The sequence below is a fragment of the Ammospiza nelsoni genome, chromosome 2 (genome assembly GCF_027579445.1).
Source record: "Ammospiza nelsoni isolate bAmmNel1 chromosome 2, bAmmNel1.pri, whole genome shotgun sequence".
NCBI lineage: Eukaryota > Metazoa > Chordata > Aves > Passeriformes > Passerellidae > Ammospiza > Ammospiza nelsoni.
Window position 1 is genome coordinate 16081413 of NC_080634.1, and position 17172 is coordinate 16098584.

General features: G+C 48.6%; 1 protein-coding gene across 1 annotated transcript in view; it reads left to right on the forward strand.

Moving 5' to 3' along the window:
• CLPB (ClpB family mitochondrial disaggregase) overlaps positions 1-17172 on the forward strand; it is a 73313-nt gene that overhangs the window by 32267 nt on the left and 23874 nt on the right. The window contains exon 6 of the mRNA XM_059465847.1: positions 13283-13380. Coding sequence (XP_059321830.1) covers positions 13283-13380 — 98 coding nt within the window. The remainder of the gene's footprint in view (positions 1-13282; positions 13381-17172) is intronic.

Here is a 17172-nt window from a genome sequence, read left to right on the forward strand (position 1 = left end):
TCCCTGGAGCCTTCCCTTCTCCAGGCTGAACACCTCCCACTCTCTCAGCTGTCTCCTTGGAGAGCCCTTGGAGAGTTTCTGTGACCTCCTCTGTCCTCACTCCAGCAGCTCCACACTCTTCTAATGCTGGGAGCCCCAGAGCTGGACTGGGTACCCCACATGCGCCCACTGGTTTCTGCTTAGTATTTTTTCATTTCCCACCTGCAGTATTCACTCAGGCCTTCTGTCATATCCCTCATGTCCCTTTGTGGAATGGAAGGGTCCCCACTACACCAGGAATGGATCTGCTCTGTAGCCAGGGCACAGAATAGGTGCTGGTACCCAGATGAAATGGGGGACACTCAAGTACTGTTGGACCGGGACAGTGCAGCTCTTGTGAGAATTGGTCGGAATTATGCAGTTACTGATCCTCCTGGTTAAATCACAGAGCCCTTCTCCTCACAGAGCCTGCTTCACTGTCTTCTCTTGTATACTCACCTGGGCAACCTGCTCAGTGCTCAGCTGTCTTCATGGGGAAAAAGCTTTTCAGCACTAGTGGAATAGAATGAGAAGAAGCATTTAGCGAACAGAACAGGAATGTGCTGCCCTGGCAAGGGTTTTTATATGTACCCTCCTGCTGTTCATTCTGGGATGATATTTGTGACTCTTGTGCTGTTCTCCAGAGCTGGCATCTGCTTAGTGTGTACCTGCACATGCACTGTGTGCCAGACCACCAAGCTGGTCTATAGTTCTGCTTTCATCCAGATGTGATGTCCTTTGTCCCCAGCATTCCTTCTCCTCCAGCAATTTCAACAGATCTCCTCCTGTGATGTCCCCAAGGTCACTTGGAGATGAGCCAGCCACAGCAATGCTGTCCCTGCCTCAGGTGTATGCTGCCAGCAGCCAAGTGGAACATAAAGTGGTCACCTGTCACAGCCTGGCCCTACAAAGACAGGCTCACTAGGGTCTGGTTGGCCAGATGCTGATTTTTGCAAATATTTGAGAAATGTTGTAGTCTTTGTGATGTGGACATCTCAGAAGTTAATTCTAGAAAGCACACAAGTATGTAATGGCATGATGTGGTCTCATAAGGCTCATTCTTTAAGAAAGCAGCTAAAAAGATAATAGAAAGTAGTATCTGTGATGGCTAAATGTCCCCAGATGGGATGAGGAAAATTAATTGTGGCAACATTGAACCTTGATACTCATCTGTATTATCTGCTTATTATCTTTCACAAATAGAAATATAAGAGTGAAAGGGTGAGATTCTGTAGCACTGAACTCCAGGTCAGAGTTTCCCTGGGAGCCTTACAGATACCAGAGCCCCAGCTCCTGGCCATAAATTAATCCAAAACCAAAGGAACCAGTGAAAGAAATTCTATTGCAAAGGCAGGGCTCCTTGCAGGGAAGAGAGCTAAAAAAGAAGGCAACTGCTTAGGAAGCTGTGGGACTGTGTGGACATGGTGACTGGGAAGTCTTCAGACAAAAGTACTGCCCCCCCTAAGTGGGATCCACTGCATTTTTCTGACATAGAAGCCCCCCTCAGTGTGGGCATTGTGTGAACACAGAACCTGGCACGGTCTCAGAGCATATGACTGACTGCATGTCTGTTCCATGGGCCAGCAGCACCTGCTCTGCAGTCACTTGGCCATGGGCACTGACGATCAGAAGGTCTCCCAACAAGACCTCTGGGATCCCACAGTTATGTCAGGGGATGCCCACGGGAGGAGCAGAGCAGAGTGGAGCGGGCTTTACCTGCTTGAGCAATGGGTTGTGAATGCCCAGACCTGGAAGGGCTTTGTGGGAGAGTGCAGGGGGCTCTGGAGTGTTACAGAGAGTGGCAATGGGGTAGAAGGGCTGGAAAAGTCCTTGTCACAGCAGTATTGGGAACAGGTCTGTGCAGAGAGTCTGTACAGAGAGTGGAGAGTGTTTGACAAATGTCAAGGTGTGAATCATAGAATCACAGAATGGTTTGGACTGGCCATTCCCAGCTCTCCCATCCTGTCTCCGGAGCAGAGGGGCTCAGCCCTCAGAGCACCTCTGTGGCCTCCTCTGGACTCACTCCAGCATTTGTAGAACCTTCTGTTGTTGGACCCCAGAGCTAGAGGCAGCACTGCAGGTGGGTTCTCACCAGAGTGGGGCAGAGGGGCAGAATCACCTGGAATAGCATTTTCTACAAAGATACCTGCTTCTCATTTCTGCCTTGGAAAGCCTCCTTACATGGCACATATTATCAGTTGATTGAAAGTACTAGGGCAGCTCCTTGGTTACCCTAAGTACAGGTAAAAGATGGGTGTGAATAACTGAAGTTGGCACTAAAGAATTTTTCCATCCTGAATAAATCATTGTAAGGAGTAAGTCCACCTTATTTCTCCAGTTGTGCCCTGCTTAGCTCTCCAAGTACTCTTCCAATCCAGGCCTCACTGCACAGAGGCAACTGTTCTTTATGTTCCAGAGATATTTCTGTGTCTGTCCTGGAGCCACTGCCATCCCTGTGAATGGCCCTTTCTCTGCTTGGTGCCCACAGAGAGTTCTTTGTTAGTAGCAAAGTGTCTCAGCTTGAAAGAACTCCCTTGGATCTCAGGAAAAAAAAGCATTTAACAATCTGTGGGACTGTGTTTGTTTGGGTACAAATGGAAGGATTGTGTGAAATCAAAGTAAAAATTCAGAATTTAGCCAGAAGATGTGATGCTCACTCATCACTGTTCCATTCTTAGTCCAGCCCCACAGAAATCCTTCTGGATCCTGCTCAAGAGCCTCAGAGTTCATTTCCAAGCGGAAATCCTTGTCTTGTAGAGCATGTCCCAGTGCTCAGATCCTGGAGACAGCAAGCCACCAGTGGGAATCTCCATTTGGCAGTGGTGACATTCCCATTGGAGCTCCTCCCAAGGTTGAGTTCACAGTGTTCCTCAGATTAATAATCAGCATCCACAATACCCACTTACCCTTTGCAGTCATGGTTTAGGGTGCAGATTTATGAGGATTATTTGCTAAATGTAATAAACTTCACCTTTCTGTCAGGTGGACTCTGAGCTGCTGGGGTGACAGCAGACCCTCCCCTGCCCTTTCAGCCAGTTTTGGGTGCTGGAATTGGATTTCCTGATGAGTGCATGATAGGAGGATTTCAGGGCATTCACTGGAGGCGTTCCCCTCCTCCCAAAGCAGGGCATCCCTGCCTCCTGGTCAGTGTAATCTGGGATGAATACATGGCCAAGGGTCTTGGTGTGGAGATCGAGCCCCGTTCAGCCCTTTGTGAGGGTAATGCCCCTGTGCTGCCATTGACATCACACACACAGGGTGGCTCCTGGTTGCTGACATGGAACAGGCTCCCCTTGATCCCTCCCTACACCTGCTTTTACTAACTCTCTATTTACTCTAACTTCTCTGGCTGGTGTTCTGCCCTGGGGCCAAAGCCATTAACTGCCCAGCCCCTCTCTGCTCCAGCCACTTCCCGACCCCCCTGTTGTTTTTAAGGGAAGCCCCCTGCACTTGCCCCTCACCCCACATCCCTGGCCTTTTGTGGCCCATTCAGTGACTCGCTTGACCCCTCCAGGACCTTACAGCCCTTTGGTCAGCATGTGTGTGCCCAGCAGACCGCGAGATGAAGTGGCAGCTCTGTTGTCCTTTCGGGCAGTTGTTGGTGACATTTCACAGTCCCCTGACCTGAGGTGACACCGTAAATGTCGGTGTTTGGGGAAGGGGTGGGTGAGCGCTCGCATCCGCACCGTGCACCAGTTGCTACTGCAGGCACAATTGATTCCAGGGACTTTGTGTTTAGCTCAGAGGAAGGCAGGCAGGGTCACCAGCTTGCTGGTGACAGAAATCCCCTTGTTTTAGAGGGAGCTTTTATTATGTCAGTATTTAAGTGATATAGCAGTATTAAAAGGTGCAGCTTTCCGGCAATGGTGTAACCCTGCCGTGGAGCATAGCCAACATCAACCTCCCTTCTACAAACAGTTCTGCTCCAGAATCTGTTGCTGAAATGCAGGGAGGCACTGATTCATGTGTCCAGAGTCATGGAGATTGTTCAAGGGCTGGAGCCCCTCTGATCTAGAGACAGGCTGGGAGAGCTGGGGTTGTTCACCTTGGAGAACAGAAGGCTCCAGGAAAACCTTAGAGCACCTGCCAGTACCTAAAGAGGCTCCAAAATAGCTGGAGAGGGACTCTTTATAAGTGCATGGAGTCACAGGACAAGTCAGGGCTCCCCACTGACAGAGGGCAGCATTAGATGGGATATTGGGAAGAAATTCTTCCCTGTGAGGGTGGTGAGGCCCTGGCACAGGTTGCCCAGAGCAGCTGTGGCTGCCCCATCCCTGGGACTATTCCAGGCCAGGTTGGGTAAGTCTGGGAGCAACCAGGTCTTGTGGAAGGTGTCTCTGCCCATGGCAGGGTGATTGATATGAGGTGGGCTTTAAGGTCTGTTCAGCCCAAACAATGTTGTGATTCTGTGATTCAGAGCTAGGGACAGCACTGCTGCTGCTCAGGGATTTGCCCTGCAGGTAAATGACCCTTCTCCCAATATGAGAAACTGTTCCCTTTTCACAGCCTTGTACTGGGAAGAGTTGTCATAGCTGTGGTAACCTTTCAGTAAATTAAAGTTACACTAGACAGAGCACAGAAGAAGATGCTGCAGGAACTGTCTTAGGTTGGAGCTTACAAAATGTAAAATCAGAATATTGTGAGCACTTGCTTATGTATACCCCTGAGAAACCAGGCACAGGAATAAGCGTAGAAGCAAGGTTCCCCTGGTGTGTAGCAGCTCACTGCCATTTTTCTAGGATCTCAAAATTAATTTCCAAGAACTTTTCCAAGGTGTGTTTGGTGTGTGTGTGTGTGTGTGTGTGTGTGTGTGTGTGTGTGTGTGTGTGTGTGTCTCCACGCAGCAAGGGGTTGTCTGAACTGTCATCTGCTGATGTGTGGAAGCGTTGTTTCTGCATGGTCGTGTGGCAGTGCACTACTCTGTGCTGCACATAGGTGGGTAGGGGCTTGTATTTCCAACCCTTGCCTAAAAACAGAGCAGTTCCTTCCTTCAGAGATTGACCCATGCCAGTTCCTGGGACTTCCCTCTCTCTATCCCCACTGCAGAAAGCAACACCTGCCCTTCTGCCAAACCTGAGCAGGCTCCATATGTCCCCCATTCTCTCCTGTGCTCTCCTCATCCCTGACTGCCCTGCTTTCTATTTCCCATCTTCAGGAATCATCCCCTCTGCTCCCAGCTCCTCCTAGAGTCAGCACACAGGCTGACCAGGCTGTTACTGCATTGGAAATGCCTCCTGCAGTACATCCACAGGGGATCACATGAGCACAAAATGGTTTGGGTTGTAAGGGACCTTAAAGATCTTCTCATTCCACCCCACTGCCATGGGCAGGGACACCTTCCATTAATTCAGATTGCTCCAACCCCATCCAACCTAGCCTTGAACATTTCCAGGGATGGGGCAGCCACAGTTTCTCTGGGCAACCTGTGCCAGGGCCTCACCAGCCTCACGTGGAAGAATTTCTTCCCAATACCTGATCTAACCCTGCCCTCTGTCCATGGGAAGCCATTCCCCCTTGTCCTGTCACTCCTTGCCCTTGTCCAAAAGTCCTCTTCAGCAATCTTGGAGTCTCTCATCTCTAATTAGATGTGAAAGAGAGAGAGGAAGAAATGAACATACATTTGTGAAAACATTTTAGCTGAAGCTGCAATAAGCTGGTCTGCTGAACTTGATTTGTTAGTAAATTTAGCCCAGTGCATTTGTTCATAATGTTGTGCACTCATCTCCTCAGTCCAATGTAATTGCAGATCTTGTGAGTAGGGTAAGTGATGGGTAAACAGATTATGGAGCCAGCATTGCAAGGGATGGGCTTTGGCCATCAGAAAGCAAAAGTGCTTATGGTATTCTCTGGAAAAATCAGGTTCTAATTAATTGGGTTTTTTCTAACCCAATTAATTTCTTATTAACTACTACTTAATAGGTCTTGGAGTGTTTTCTGTTGCATCCCAGATTAAAAGGGTCCATTCTTCCAGAGGGAGAGTAAAGGATATCCCTAGAGAGTAGGCTCTCAGGTCCCCAGCAGCCACTTCCAGAGAGGAGAGAGCTTTGGTTTTAACACATCCAGAGAAAGTAACATTGTGGTTTTGCTGCGGTCAGCAGTTACCACAGTAAAAAAGAGCTCAGGGCAGAACTCCTCCCTCTCTACAACTCCCTGAAAGGAGGGTGGAGTCAGGTGGTGGTCAGGCTCTTCTCCCAGGTAACAAGCAACAGGATTAGAGGAAACTGCCTCGAGTTGTGCCAGGGGAGGTTTAGTTTGGATATAGGGAAAATTTCTTCTCCAAAAGGGTTGTTCAGGCTTGGCACAGGCTGCCCAGAGCAGTGTTGGAGTCCCCATCCATGGAGGGATTTAAAGGCCTTGTGGGTGTGGCACTTGGGGACATGGGTTGGTGCTGAGGGAGTGGTTGGATTTGATGGTCTGGCAAGGCTTTTCCAACCCAGAAAATTCCATTAAACTCTATGACAGACTCTGTAAACCACGCTGTGCAGAGTAAGGCTCTCCACAACCTGTGTGGCTTCCTCCTGTTTTTCCTTTAGAGTGGCTGGGACAAGGTTTAGCTTACAATCAGGTCAGATCATACAAATGCAGCCTCTGTGGGTGCAGCTGTCCCAGGAATGCACGTCCCAGTGGCTGCCTGGGCCCTTTTTGGTGAGTCACAGGCGTGGTAGCTGTCCTGGGTGGTCTGTGGTGGAGGTTTGCTGCCCTGACCAGCTGTCATGCCAGAGTGCCTGACATCTCTCTCCCTCTCCATGCTCATATTTACAAGGGAATGGGATAAATTCCGTATTGATTCCTTCTGTTGCACTGTAAATTTTGCAAAAGATGATTAAATAGTGCAATAGCATCTGCGAGTGCCGAGGCTCAATATGTTCTGGGCCGGCGTATCGATCCTTCGTCTGACCGCAGCCAGTTCCACTCCCTGCCATGCCAGACCAGTAATTAAAATCCTATGAAACTGGGATTTAGAAACCAATCATATCCCAGCATCGAGGCATCCAGCATCCCACTGTGGTGAGAGCAATATGAGTCCAAAGTGCCAGCACATTTCTGTCTGTGTTGAAGCACTTAGGAATAGTTTTCCCTTAGGACAGGGGAGTAAACAGATCCCTCTTGAAGTGTTTCTGGGACAAATTTGACAGTGACAACATGTTTGGAATGATATTAGGAGCTCTGCACACATGGGTATATGGAGAAAGGGTGATGAATATATAGGAAGAGTATGATTTTGTAGTTTCCTCTCTCTTACCTTACAAAACAAGAGTCAGGTGGATTGTTTTCACATGCAGTTGTCAAGTAGGCATAGACCAAATTACACTCAGGCTCCAATAAAGCAAAAGTGAAAGGTGCACACATTTAAGACATTTATTAATCATTTCCATATTTCTTCTAGTTCAACTTTCCCATTTGCCATAGAATCAGAGAGCAGTTTTGGATTGGAAGTGACCTTCAGGCTCATGTTGTTACAAACCCTCACCATGGACAGGACACCTCTCAATAGATCAGGTTGCTCCAAGTTCTGTCCAGCCTGGCCTTGATCTTTATCACTTATGAAAACTCACTGTCTCAGGCTGACTTCCAGCTTCTCTTACGGCTCAGAGGTCCTAGCTTTCCTTCTTAAAGAAGGAGCTTCTTTTAAATCCTTTTTTACCTGTGGGTTTTTTACATTTAATTTGCCAGAGCAAACACTTCATTTGGATTTTCTTCATTCCCCCTGGGTTTGGAAGAATGATGGTATGGTTTCTCCCTTTAGAAGAAGGTCCTAACTCTTCTTATGATAAGAACTTTAATAAATATCATGGGTTTCTTCAGTCTTTATATCCATGTTTCTGACAGTTACCTGCTGGTGGGCTGCTGCTTTATTTCAAGCAGGATCCATGTTTTCCCCTTGTAGTACAAAGCTCCTTGGCCATGGATTCTTTGCTGGATATTCTGGTGAGGAAGTTCGGCAAGAACGTGTCCCATTGCAGTGGGGTACTTAGGAGCTGAGGTTTGGAGAAAGCCTTTTGGTTTGTCCAAGGCTGAATTAAAGCTTGCACCTTGTCTTGGAAGCTTTTTGACTGCCAGAGCTCTCAGTCTCTGGTTTCCACCAGTTTAACAATTTATTGGTGTTTTGCTCTTTATCCTTGCAGTCCCTGAGCTAGTTTTCTGTGTGTTGCAGTGCCCTTCAGTGTCTCAGAGGGGTGACCTTCATGCTGTATTTTCCCTGTTTGGTCAGGGCATTTAATTCATTTAATCCTGTGTCGCTGGCTCATACTATTGCCTTTCTTACCTTCATTTTGTTTCCAGTCTTTAACAGCTGACCTCACCCTCCACCAGTGGGGCTCAGTCCTTACCTGCAGTCCAGTTTACATGCTGCTTCGACCAGTCTCCTCCTAAGCCTCTGTTCCAGCTTATACATCCTGGTCCTGAGACTATTGTGTCTGTCCAAGTACATAAAGATTTGTGTTCAGTCTGGTTCACAAGGTTTGGGAGCACTGGTTAAGCTGCCACCTCCAAGAGGACCTCTCCTTGCTGGTTGCTACCTGCCCTTGTCAGCATCTGACCTGCATCTCAGACCTCTGGGTCTCTGGGTGTCTGGGTATCTGCTTTTCCATGTAAAGTCTACCCCAGAAATCTCTAATTCTTAGTTAAGTCTAAATCCTTCCTTCACAGAATCACATCATGATTTGGAAGGGACCTCATCCAGTTCCAATCCCCTGCCATGGGCAGAAACACTTTCCACTAGAACAGGTTGCTCTAAGACCTTGTTTGCCCCTCTAGCTGGACAAATTTAGGTTGGAAAGGCTTCTTGTGTTTTGAGAGTGAGGCCAAGGACCAAGGGAGCACAGATCTTGTTCTCTGGAGCTCTGTGAGGGCTGCTGCCAGCCCAGGGCTGTGTGTTAGGCAGTACTTGATGTGGTGGAACTGGAGCTGGTGCAGGTGCAGTGTGTGTGCCCAGGTGGACCATGAGACCAAGGGGATCTTGGCTTGTGTCACCAATAGTGTGGCCAGCAGGACCAGGACAGTGACTGATCCCTGTACCAGGCACCGGTGAGGTCACACCTCAGATCTTGGGGTTAGCTTTGTGCCCCTTATGGGAAAAAATGGAGGTTCAGGTGTGACCTTCTCAGTCTCTACTGTACTCAAAAAGAGGTTGTAGCCAGGTTCTCCCAGGCAACAAGTGACAGGACAAGAAGAAACGGCCTCAAGTTGCACCAGGGGAAGTTTAGGTTGAATATTAGAGGAAATTTCTTCCCTGAAAGTGTTGTCCAGCCCTGGCACAGGCTTCTCAGGGCAGTGGTGGAGTCCCCATCCCTGCAGGGACTTAACAGATGTGTAGTTGTTCCACGTGGGGACATCCTGGTCTAGGGTGATGGCTGCTCACTGTGTCCACTTCCAGCACCCTCAGCAGCAACCACCATGGCTTTGGTACTTCCAGGCTCCTCTTTCTGAGATTTAGTGCCCTTCAACAGAAAAAAAGAGTTTATTTCCCACTCACTTTTGGGATATTGGATCCAGCAGAGTCTGCTGCAGGGAAAGGGATGCTCTCCAAGTCCCCTCAGTGTGCTGGAGCACAGGATGGGTCCAAGGCAGTGACCTAGGCAGAATGGGTGCTCACAGGGCCTGGTAAAAATCTTGAGGTACTCCTGGGTGCAGTGCCATGAGGAGCAGAGAGAAGTGCCTTCAAGGTTCATCCTTGTTGACTGTACCCAGACCTTGCCTGTACCTGTCCTGCCAGGGGCCAAGTGTGCTCAGACCCTCCACTCAGGACAAGCTCAGTGCTGGGGTTCTATATTGGAGAGAATAGCTTTATACTGGAGAAAATAGCTTTATGCTGGGGAGAATGGCATCCCTATTCATGGCAGGAGGGTTGGAAATAAATGGTCTTTATGGTCTCTTTGGACTCAAACCAATCAGCAATTCTGTGATTCTATGAATGGTTTTATAGTGGGGAAAATCAATTCAAACTTCTCCTCAGTTTTATACTGGGGAGAGTGGCTTTATGCAGTGGCTGTATTATGTAGGTGGGGATTTGTATCTACTCTGAAATAACAAGTGATAGATAGGACAAGAGGAAATGGCCTCAAGTTGTGCCAGGGGAGTTTTACATTGGTTATGGGGAAAATTCCTTCCCTTGAAGGGTTGTCCAGCCCTGGCACAGGCTGCCCAAAGCAGTGGTGGAGTCCCCATCCCTGAAAGGGATGGCCATGTAGTTGTGGCACTTGGGGACATGGGTTAGTGGTGGCCTTGGCTGTGCTGGGGCTATGGTTGGACTCAATGGTGTCAGAGGACTTTTCATACCTAAAATGTTCTGTGATTCTGTCCTTGTTGAATGGCTTTGTAGTGGGAGAATGGCTTTCCCTGACTTTGGTGACTGAAGCAGTGTAGTCTTCTGTGCCAGAGATTTGCACAAGCCCTCAGTTTCCACCTCCACCATATCGTACCTTCTGGACACCAGAGAAGGAAGATGGGAGACATTGAACATTTTGGCATCTTGTCTTTCCATAACACAGGTCACCACAGGCCACTGCTGCTGCCCAGTGGCATCAGACAGGGACTGTGTCATGCCACTTCTCTGTCCCCACACCCACTGCTGGGAACGGCTCAGGACCCAAACACTCAGCCAGAGACTGCCTGTGGGTATGCCCAGGAGGAGGAGGTTTCACACCATCTGGCTGGGCTGTGAAACAAGGTCCTCAAGGGTCCTTTCCTTGTCCCAGTAACTGGGGCTTTCTCAAGCTGTGATCTGTCCACTCTGCAGAGCAGTGTCATTCTCTGGTTGTCCGTGTGAGTCTCCAGTGCCACTGTGTGCCCTGTCCTGTCTATTGGAAGTGTGAACCTTGCTCTGGCAGCAGCAGGCTCAGATCTGCTAGTGTTCTGCTCTGACAGGATGGAGTGACAAGAGCAGAGTCTTGGGGCTGCCAAGGACAAGGGACCATCACTGGGATGTTTCTCCAGGTTCTGCCTGTGCCTTTTGGCATCCTCCTTTTCCCCCTGCCATTTCTCCCTCCTCCTGCCATCCCCATCTCTACACTGACAGCAGTGGGGGACCTAAGTACCAGTATCCGCTGCGTCGCCAGCTCTATTGACAGTTATCCAGAATCTGAAGGAATTCAAGACAAATTGTTAAGAGGATGGAGTTAATAAAATTTGAAAAATTGAGGCCTGTCACTCCACTAAACTTTTTTCGATCCCACTGACAGAAACATATTTCCCCAATGAGTGACCTTCTGCAGCTGCTGCAGCACCACAATGCAGGGCGGGTGCAGGGAGAGAACCCCCACGCTATTTATCAAATATTATCAGCCAGGGCCTTCTAATATGAGCATGGAGGGTGGGAGGAGGCCACGGGCTCATACAGCCTGAGGTGCTGCCCAGGTGTCCATCTCCAGCTACAGACAGCGAGTGGGAGGTGACAAATTGCCTTCTATTAAGTCGCGGAAGGTTGACGTCCCCTTGGATACTGCTGCAGCCTGTGGCACAGGGTGGGAGAGGGCAGGAGAGGAGGTGGGGATGCGGAGTGGGGTCAGCCAGGGCACTGACAGACCAGTGGCCACTTTTACCTTCTATTAGCAAGCCAAGTGATACTGTTATTTATGGCAGCATAATATTTTATTGCTGCCGGTACTCGAGGTTGGAATCGACCAGTTATAGGAGTCGGGTTCTATCAATTATTGCAGCAATTAGTCAAGTCGTCAAAGCCATTAACAGGGGGATTAGGCCAATATTGGAGAGCCATTATTGATAGATCCAGGGCAAAGCCAAACAAACCCTCCATCAGAAATGAAAGCATGCCTAGCCTCGAGTATGTCATCATTTGGAGAAGTCAGGAACGTGCCCCACTGGTCACTGACAGACCCAGGTGGGTTTTGTGGGGGGGTGGGGGGATCGTGGGAGCACTGTCTCTTTAATGTCTATGGAGCAGCCAGCCCCAGCAGTGTGTAATCTCACCTGTCTTGATCATGGTCTTTATTTGTGAAGACAAGGCTTGCCATAGAAATTAGTCCATGTCAAATGTTTATGGAGCACATTTTTCATTCTGTAAGCAAATATAGTTCCTTGATGCCAAAGCCTGGGAATGGCTAATCTCTGCGGCCCCGCTCCCACAGACTCCCCTTGCTTCATTCATCTGTTCTGATTGCTGCTTGCCCTTATTGAGCACTCCTGGTGCTTTACACTGTCTCATGGCACAGAAGCAGCTTGGTCTGCCTCTGCCAAGGTACTTGTCTCACTTCCATGTTTTCAGCAGGGTCATAGAATGATTCAGACTGGAAGGGACATCAGTGGAGTCATCTGGACCGACTCCCTTGCTCAAGCAGGAGCACATTGCACAGAATTGCAGTGGAAGGATTGGAATAGAAGTCATCCCAGACCTGCTGAGCACAGTTATGGGGTCTTCCTCCACCAGATTGCTTTCCAAGGCTTGATGACTAGTGGGAGGGTCAGTTTCAGCACCAGTTTGGGGAGTTTGGGACCAATTTGAAGGTTCATTCTCATAAACTCTAGCAGTTAGGAGCTGCTGTGGGGTCATGGAGTGCACCAGTGTTAGTGACAAGTCTCTGCCTTAGAGACAGCTCCTGAGATACTGAGAGTCAGAGATGAATCCTGAGACCTTGTTTGCCCCTCTGGCTATTGCCATTACCCCTGTCTCCTGATATCATTGAGTTTCCCTCCCTGTACTTCCCATCACTGCAACTGGACCAGTTAGACATGGAATTCTCTTCTGCAACCCAGTGTATCTAGGAGGGAGAGCTCTCTCCATGTGTGTGTGTTTCTGTGGGGTGCCCATCCAACTCAGTCTAGCTCAGTCTTTGGGGTTTGTTGTTTTTGGGGTCTTTTTAATTATACTGCAAGGAAGGGTGTGATTTTCCCCCAGAAATGTTCCAGGGGCTCAGTGGAGCAGCTGGTCCACAGGCAACAGCCAGCTCCAGCTTCAGCTGCAGCTGGCACAGGCAGCATATCCAATTGAAGCTGTAATGGTCCCATGTGGCTCCCACAGGACTGAGAGTGGGTGCTTTTGTGAGACTGTATTTCCTTCTGGTGACCATGTGCTCTCATCCCTGCACAGCAGCTCTTCACTGACAGGCCAGCTGTTAGCAGTGACAATCCCTTTTCTTCCTCCCTGGAGATCCATGCTTGTAACTGCTGCTTGTACATTCTGTCTTTCTGATCCAGACACCCTCCAGAGCAAAGGTTAGGAGGGGACACAGAGGGATGTGCTTCCTGCTCCTTCTTTCCCAAGACTGAACTCTGAGCTCCTGATCTTACTCATTTCTTGTGCTGTCAGGTGCCAACCCTCTGCAGAAGAATGAAATGGGACACACACCCCTGGATTACGCCCGTGAAGGGGAGGTCATGAACCTTCTGAGAGCATCAGAGGCAAAGGTGAGCCTGAGATTCTGGCCAGTTTGGGTTTCCTTTCCCACTACAAGAACAACTTCAAAGATGTCGTGTGAATGTGGCATGTGGGGACATGGGTTAGTGGTGGCCTTGGTAGTGCTGGGTGAGCAGCTGGATTTGATGATCTGAAAGCTCTTTTCCAACCCAAATCATTGTATGATTATATGATTTTAGGGTGCAAGCAATGGAAGGCCACCTTAGCACCCCTACAGCTCCATCCTTTTCCAAAAGAAGTCTGTAAAAATTAACAATTTAATGCATAAGGAAAAGCATCCACTTCTGTAGTATTTTAACTGTGGCTGTGCCCACCTCTTCCAAGTTACCATTTCTCACTCAGGAGTGACCTGCCCAGGACCAGTAATGCTGCTCTGTAACCCCTGGATGCAGTAAAATCCAGAGCCTGTTTTTACTGTATTTTCTGAAACTGTCTGTCGATCAGACTGGGCTGAGAATCAGAGTTCAGCTATGGCCGGGGATCCAGGTGTTCATGTGCACCAATCTAAGGTAGAAGGCACCCATTTCCATGGTGGGATCTCATGCCTTCAGCCTCCATGTCCCATTTGCCATCATGGTTCCAGTAAAAATGCCAGGAATCAGTACATTTGTGGCAGTGGGCTACTAGATAATGAGGGATCTGCAGCTAGATCTCAGGGATTTAAAATTCCTGGGCAGAGGCCTTGTTCAGTGAATTATGGTAGGAGAGGCCATCACAGCAGTGGCTGCCTCATCCCTGGAAGTGTTCAAAGCCAGATTGGATGGGGTTTGGAGCAACCTGGTCTAGTAGAAGGTGTCTCTGCCCATGGGAGGGGTTGGAACTGGGTGAGTTTAAGGATCACTTCCAACCCAACCCCTTCTGTGATGCCTTGTGAGCATCATCTTTCCAAGCAGCACAGATCAGCTGGGGCAGGGCACTCCCAGATAAGGGGCATTCCCTTGTCACCAGACCACAAGAGCAGGAACTGAGGCACAAGGGGACCAAGTTTGTTCCTGGCTGCAAAGTTCCTCTGACATTGTGTACCTCAGTGTTTGTTTTATGGGTTTGGAATTTAAACTTGCATGCTATAAACCTGAGGCTAAGAACTTACCACAAGTGGAGGATGAAGGTAATTAAAACTGTGTCAATTAGTGCACTGAGGAGGTATTACCATGAAATAAACCTGCCAGGTGTCAACTGCTGCATTGTCTGTGCTCTCCTCTTAAAGTCAGCACTCAGGCAGGAGTTCAAAACCACATTCCCCTGTGCTAAATAAACCTCTGTCCTTAGTAGGGACAGACTGATCTTTCCTCTGGGGCTCTCTGTATTCCTTCCTGGCAAAGGAAATGCTGCCATGGCTGTCCTCTCTGGTCCTGATGGCTGCTTTTGTAGCCAGTATGTGGTCACTGTGGCAGCTCTGAGAGGTTTTCATAAAATCATGAAGGAAGAAACCTTAAAGTTCATCTCATTCCACTCCACTGCCATGGGCAGGGATACCTTCACTAGACTTGGCTGCTCCAAGCCCCATCCAATGTGGCCTTGAACACTTCCAGGCATGGAACAGCCGCAGCTTCTATAGGCAATCTGTGTCAGGGCCTCACCATCCTCACAGAGAAGAATTTCTTCCCAATATCCTATCTAATCCTGCCCTCTGTCTTCCAGGAGAAACCATTCCACTTTGTCCTATCCCTCCACACCCTTATTCAGTCACTCTCCAACTCTCTTGGGGCCCTTTAGGCCCTGGCAGGGGCTCTAAAGTCTCCCTGGAGCCTGCCCTTCTCTGGGTATGCACCCCTAGCTCTCAGCCTGTCTCCAGAGCAGAGGTGATCCAGCCCTTGGAGTACCTCCATGTTCATCAGCTTCATTATCCATTATCCCTCCAGCATCCCTCCCAAGCATGGCTGCATTTATGAGAAAACACTCCAAGGGAAGAGGCTCATGAGCACAGCACCAGCAGAACCAAACCTTGGCATAAAACCTACAAAGAGTGACAGTGTCTTTCACTTTATAGGAAAAAGAATTTGAAATACTAAAGGAAAACAGGATTTAAACTGATCAGCCCAGATGATGTCAGGGACATGTGCTAAGCTGTGATAGCTTTGTGGAGGTCTGGAGAGGGGTTCTTCCATAGGACGGGCCAAACAAATCTTGAGGTAATTCTTGTGGGTTTAAGAGAGGTTAAAATGAGCTTTCACTGCTCCAAACTCCACATAGAAGGTTGTGGCCAGATTAACCAACAGCCAGCTTTTAAATAACCAAGAGAGACATTTTTCTCATGAAATGTGCTTAAACCAGCAACCTGAGGATGTTCAGGATGGAAAAAGAAGCACATGAGTCACAGCTGGAGGCTTGTTTTCTTGGAAAGGCCTATCAAAGGGGATGACTAGGATTAAGTGAGCACCAGCTTCTGGTCAGGAGGTCTCACACTGCTGCTTCCAGAAGGGAAAGGGCAACTCTATGCTCTTCCTAGCTGAAATAGTCCTTAAAAATCCTTCATCAGACTCTGATGAAGACAGGGGAGGTCACCAGATTGGTCTGATAGGGTGCAAAGAGGATCTGAATGGCAAAGACAGACTTGCAAGAGCCAAGCTCAGTCCAGGCACTGCTATCCCTCTAGGGACAGAGGAAAGACACCATTTTCAAGTGTTTTTCCTCCCTTTTAGTCATAGATACAGAAGTGCTTATTTTAGTTTCTTCAGTTCTTCAGACTGTTTAGCACTGGAAACCAACTGAGGAGTCCTCAACACTAGGCAAGTGTGGTCTAAGCTCAGGAAAAGCACACGCAGAGTTCTGGTTTGTTTTTTTTGTTTGTTTTTTTTTTTTAAAGAATAAAGGAAATCAAAATAAATTAAAAATACATATGAAAACTCCTTGTTATTCTGTCACAAGGATATGTAAATAAAATCTATGGGATATGTCCATCCCATAATAGTTCTGTCTATTCATTCTCTAGCAGTGATTAAAATGAGCAATAAATTCTCAAAGACTCTCAGTGGAATGTGGCTGCTGGGGAGGATGAAACCCCGGGAGCACCAGTTTCCCCCCAGCTGAATATTCATCACAGGCTGGCTTGGCAGTCTGCTGGTTTATATACAAGTACAATCATCTTCCTCAGGAACAGCTCCAGAGATATATTTCCTTTCTCTCCTTCAACTATTACTTAAGCATAAAAACCAAGGCAAGTTTCAAACTGTTCAGGGCAGGTTTCCTTATTGGTGCTGGGCTCAAGAGAGCATTTACCCCAGCAGATAATTCTACCCCTCCTGCTCTTGAAGAGTTCAGTTATTTTATTCTCCACTTTTCTTGCTTAAAACAACATGTACTGGCAGTCCAAAAGCCCCCTGTGTCCTGGGCTGATCCCACAGCATGGGCAGCAGGTGAGTGGGGATTTTGCCCCTCTGCTCCACTCAGGTGAGATCCCACCTGCAGAGCTGCCTCCAGCTCTGGGGTCCAACATCAGAAGGACGTGGAGCTGCTGGAGCAAATCCAGAGGAGGCCACAGAGATGCTCTGAGGGCTGGAGCCCCTCTGCTCTGGAGACAGGCTGGGAGAACTGGGGGTATTCAGCCTGGAGAGAAGTTCCAGGGAGACCTTAGACCTCCTGCCAGTCCCTAAAGGAGCTGCAAGAGAGCTGGAGAGGGACTTTGGACAGGGACCTGGGGAGACAGGACAAGGGGGAATGGTTTCACACTGCCGGAGGGCAGGGTTAGATGGCACATTGGGACGAAATTCTTCCCTGTGAGGGTGATGAGGCTCTTGACATAGATTGTGCAGAGAAGCTGTGGCTGCCCCATTCCTGGAAGT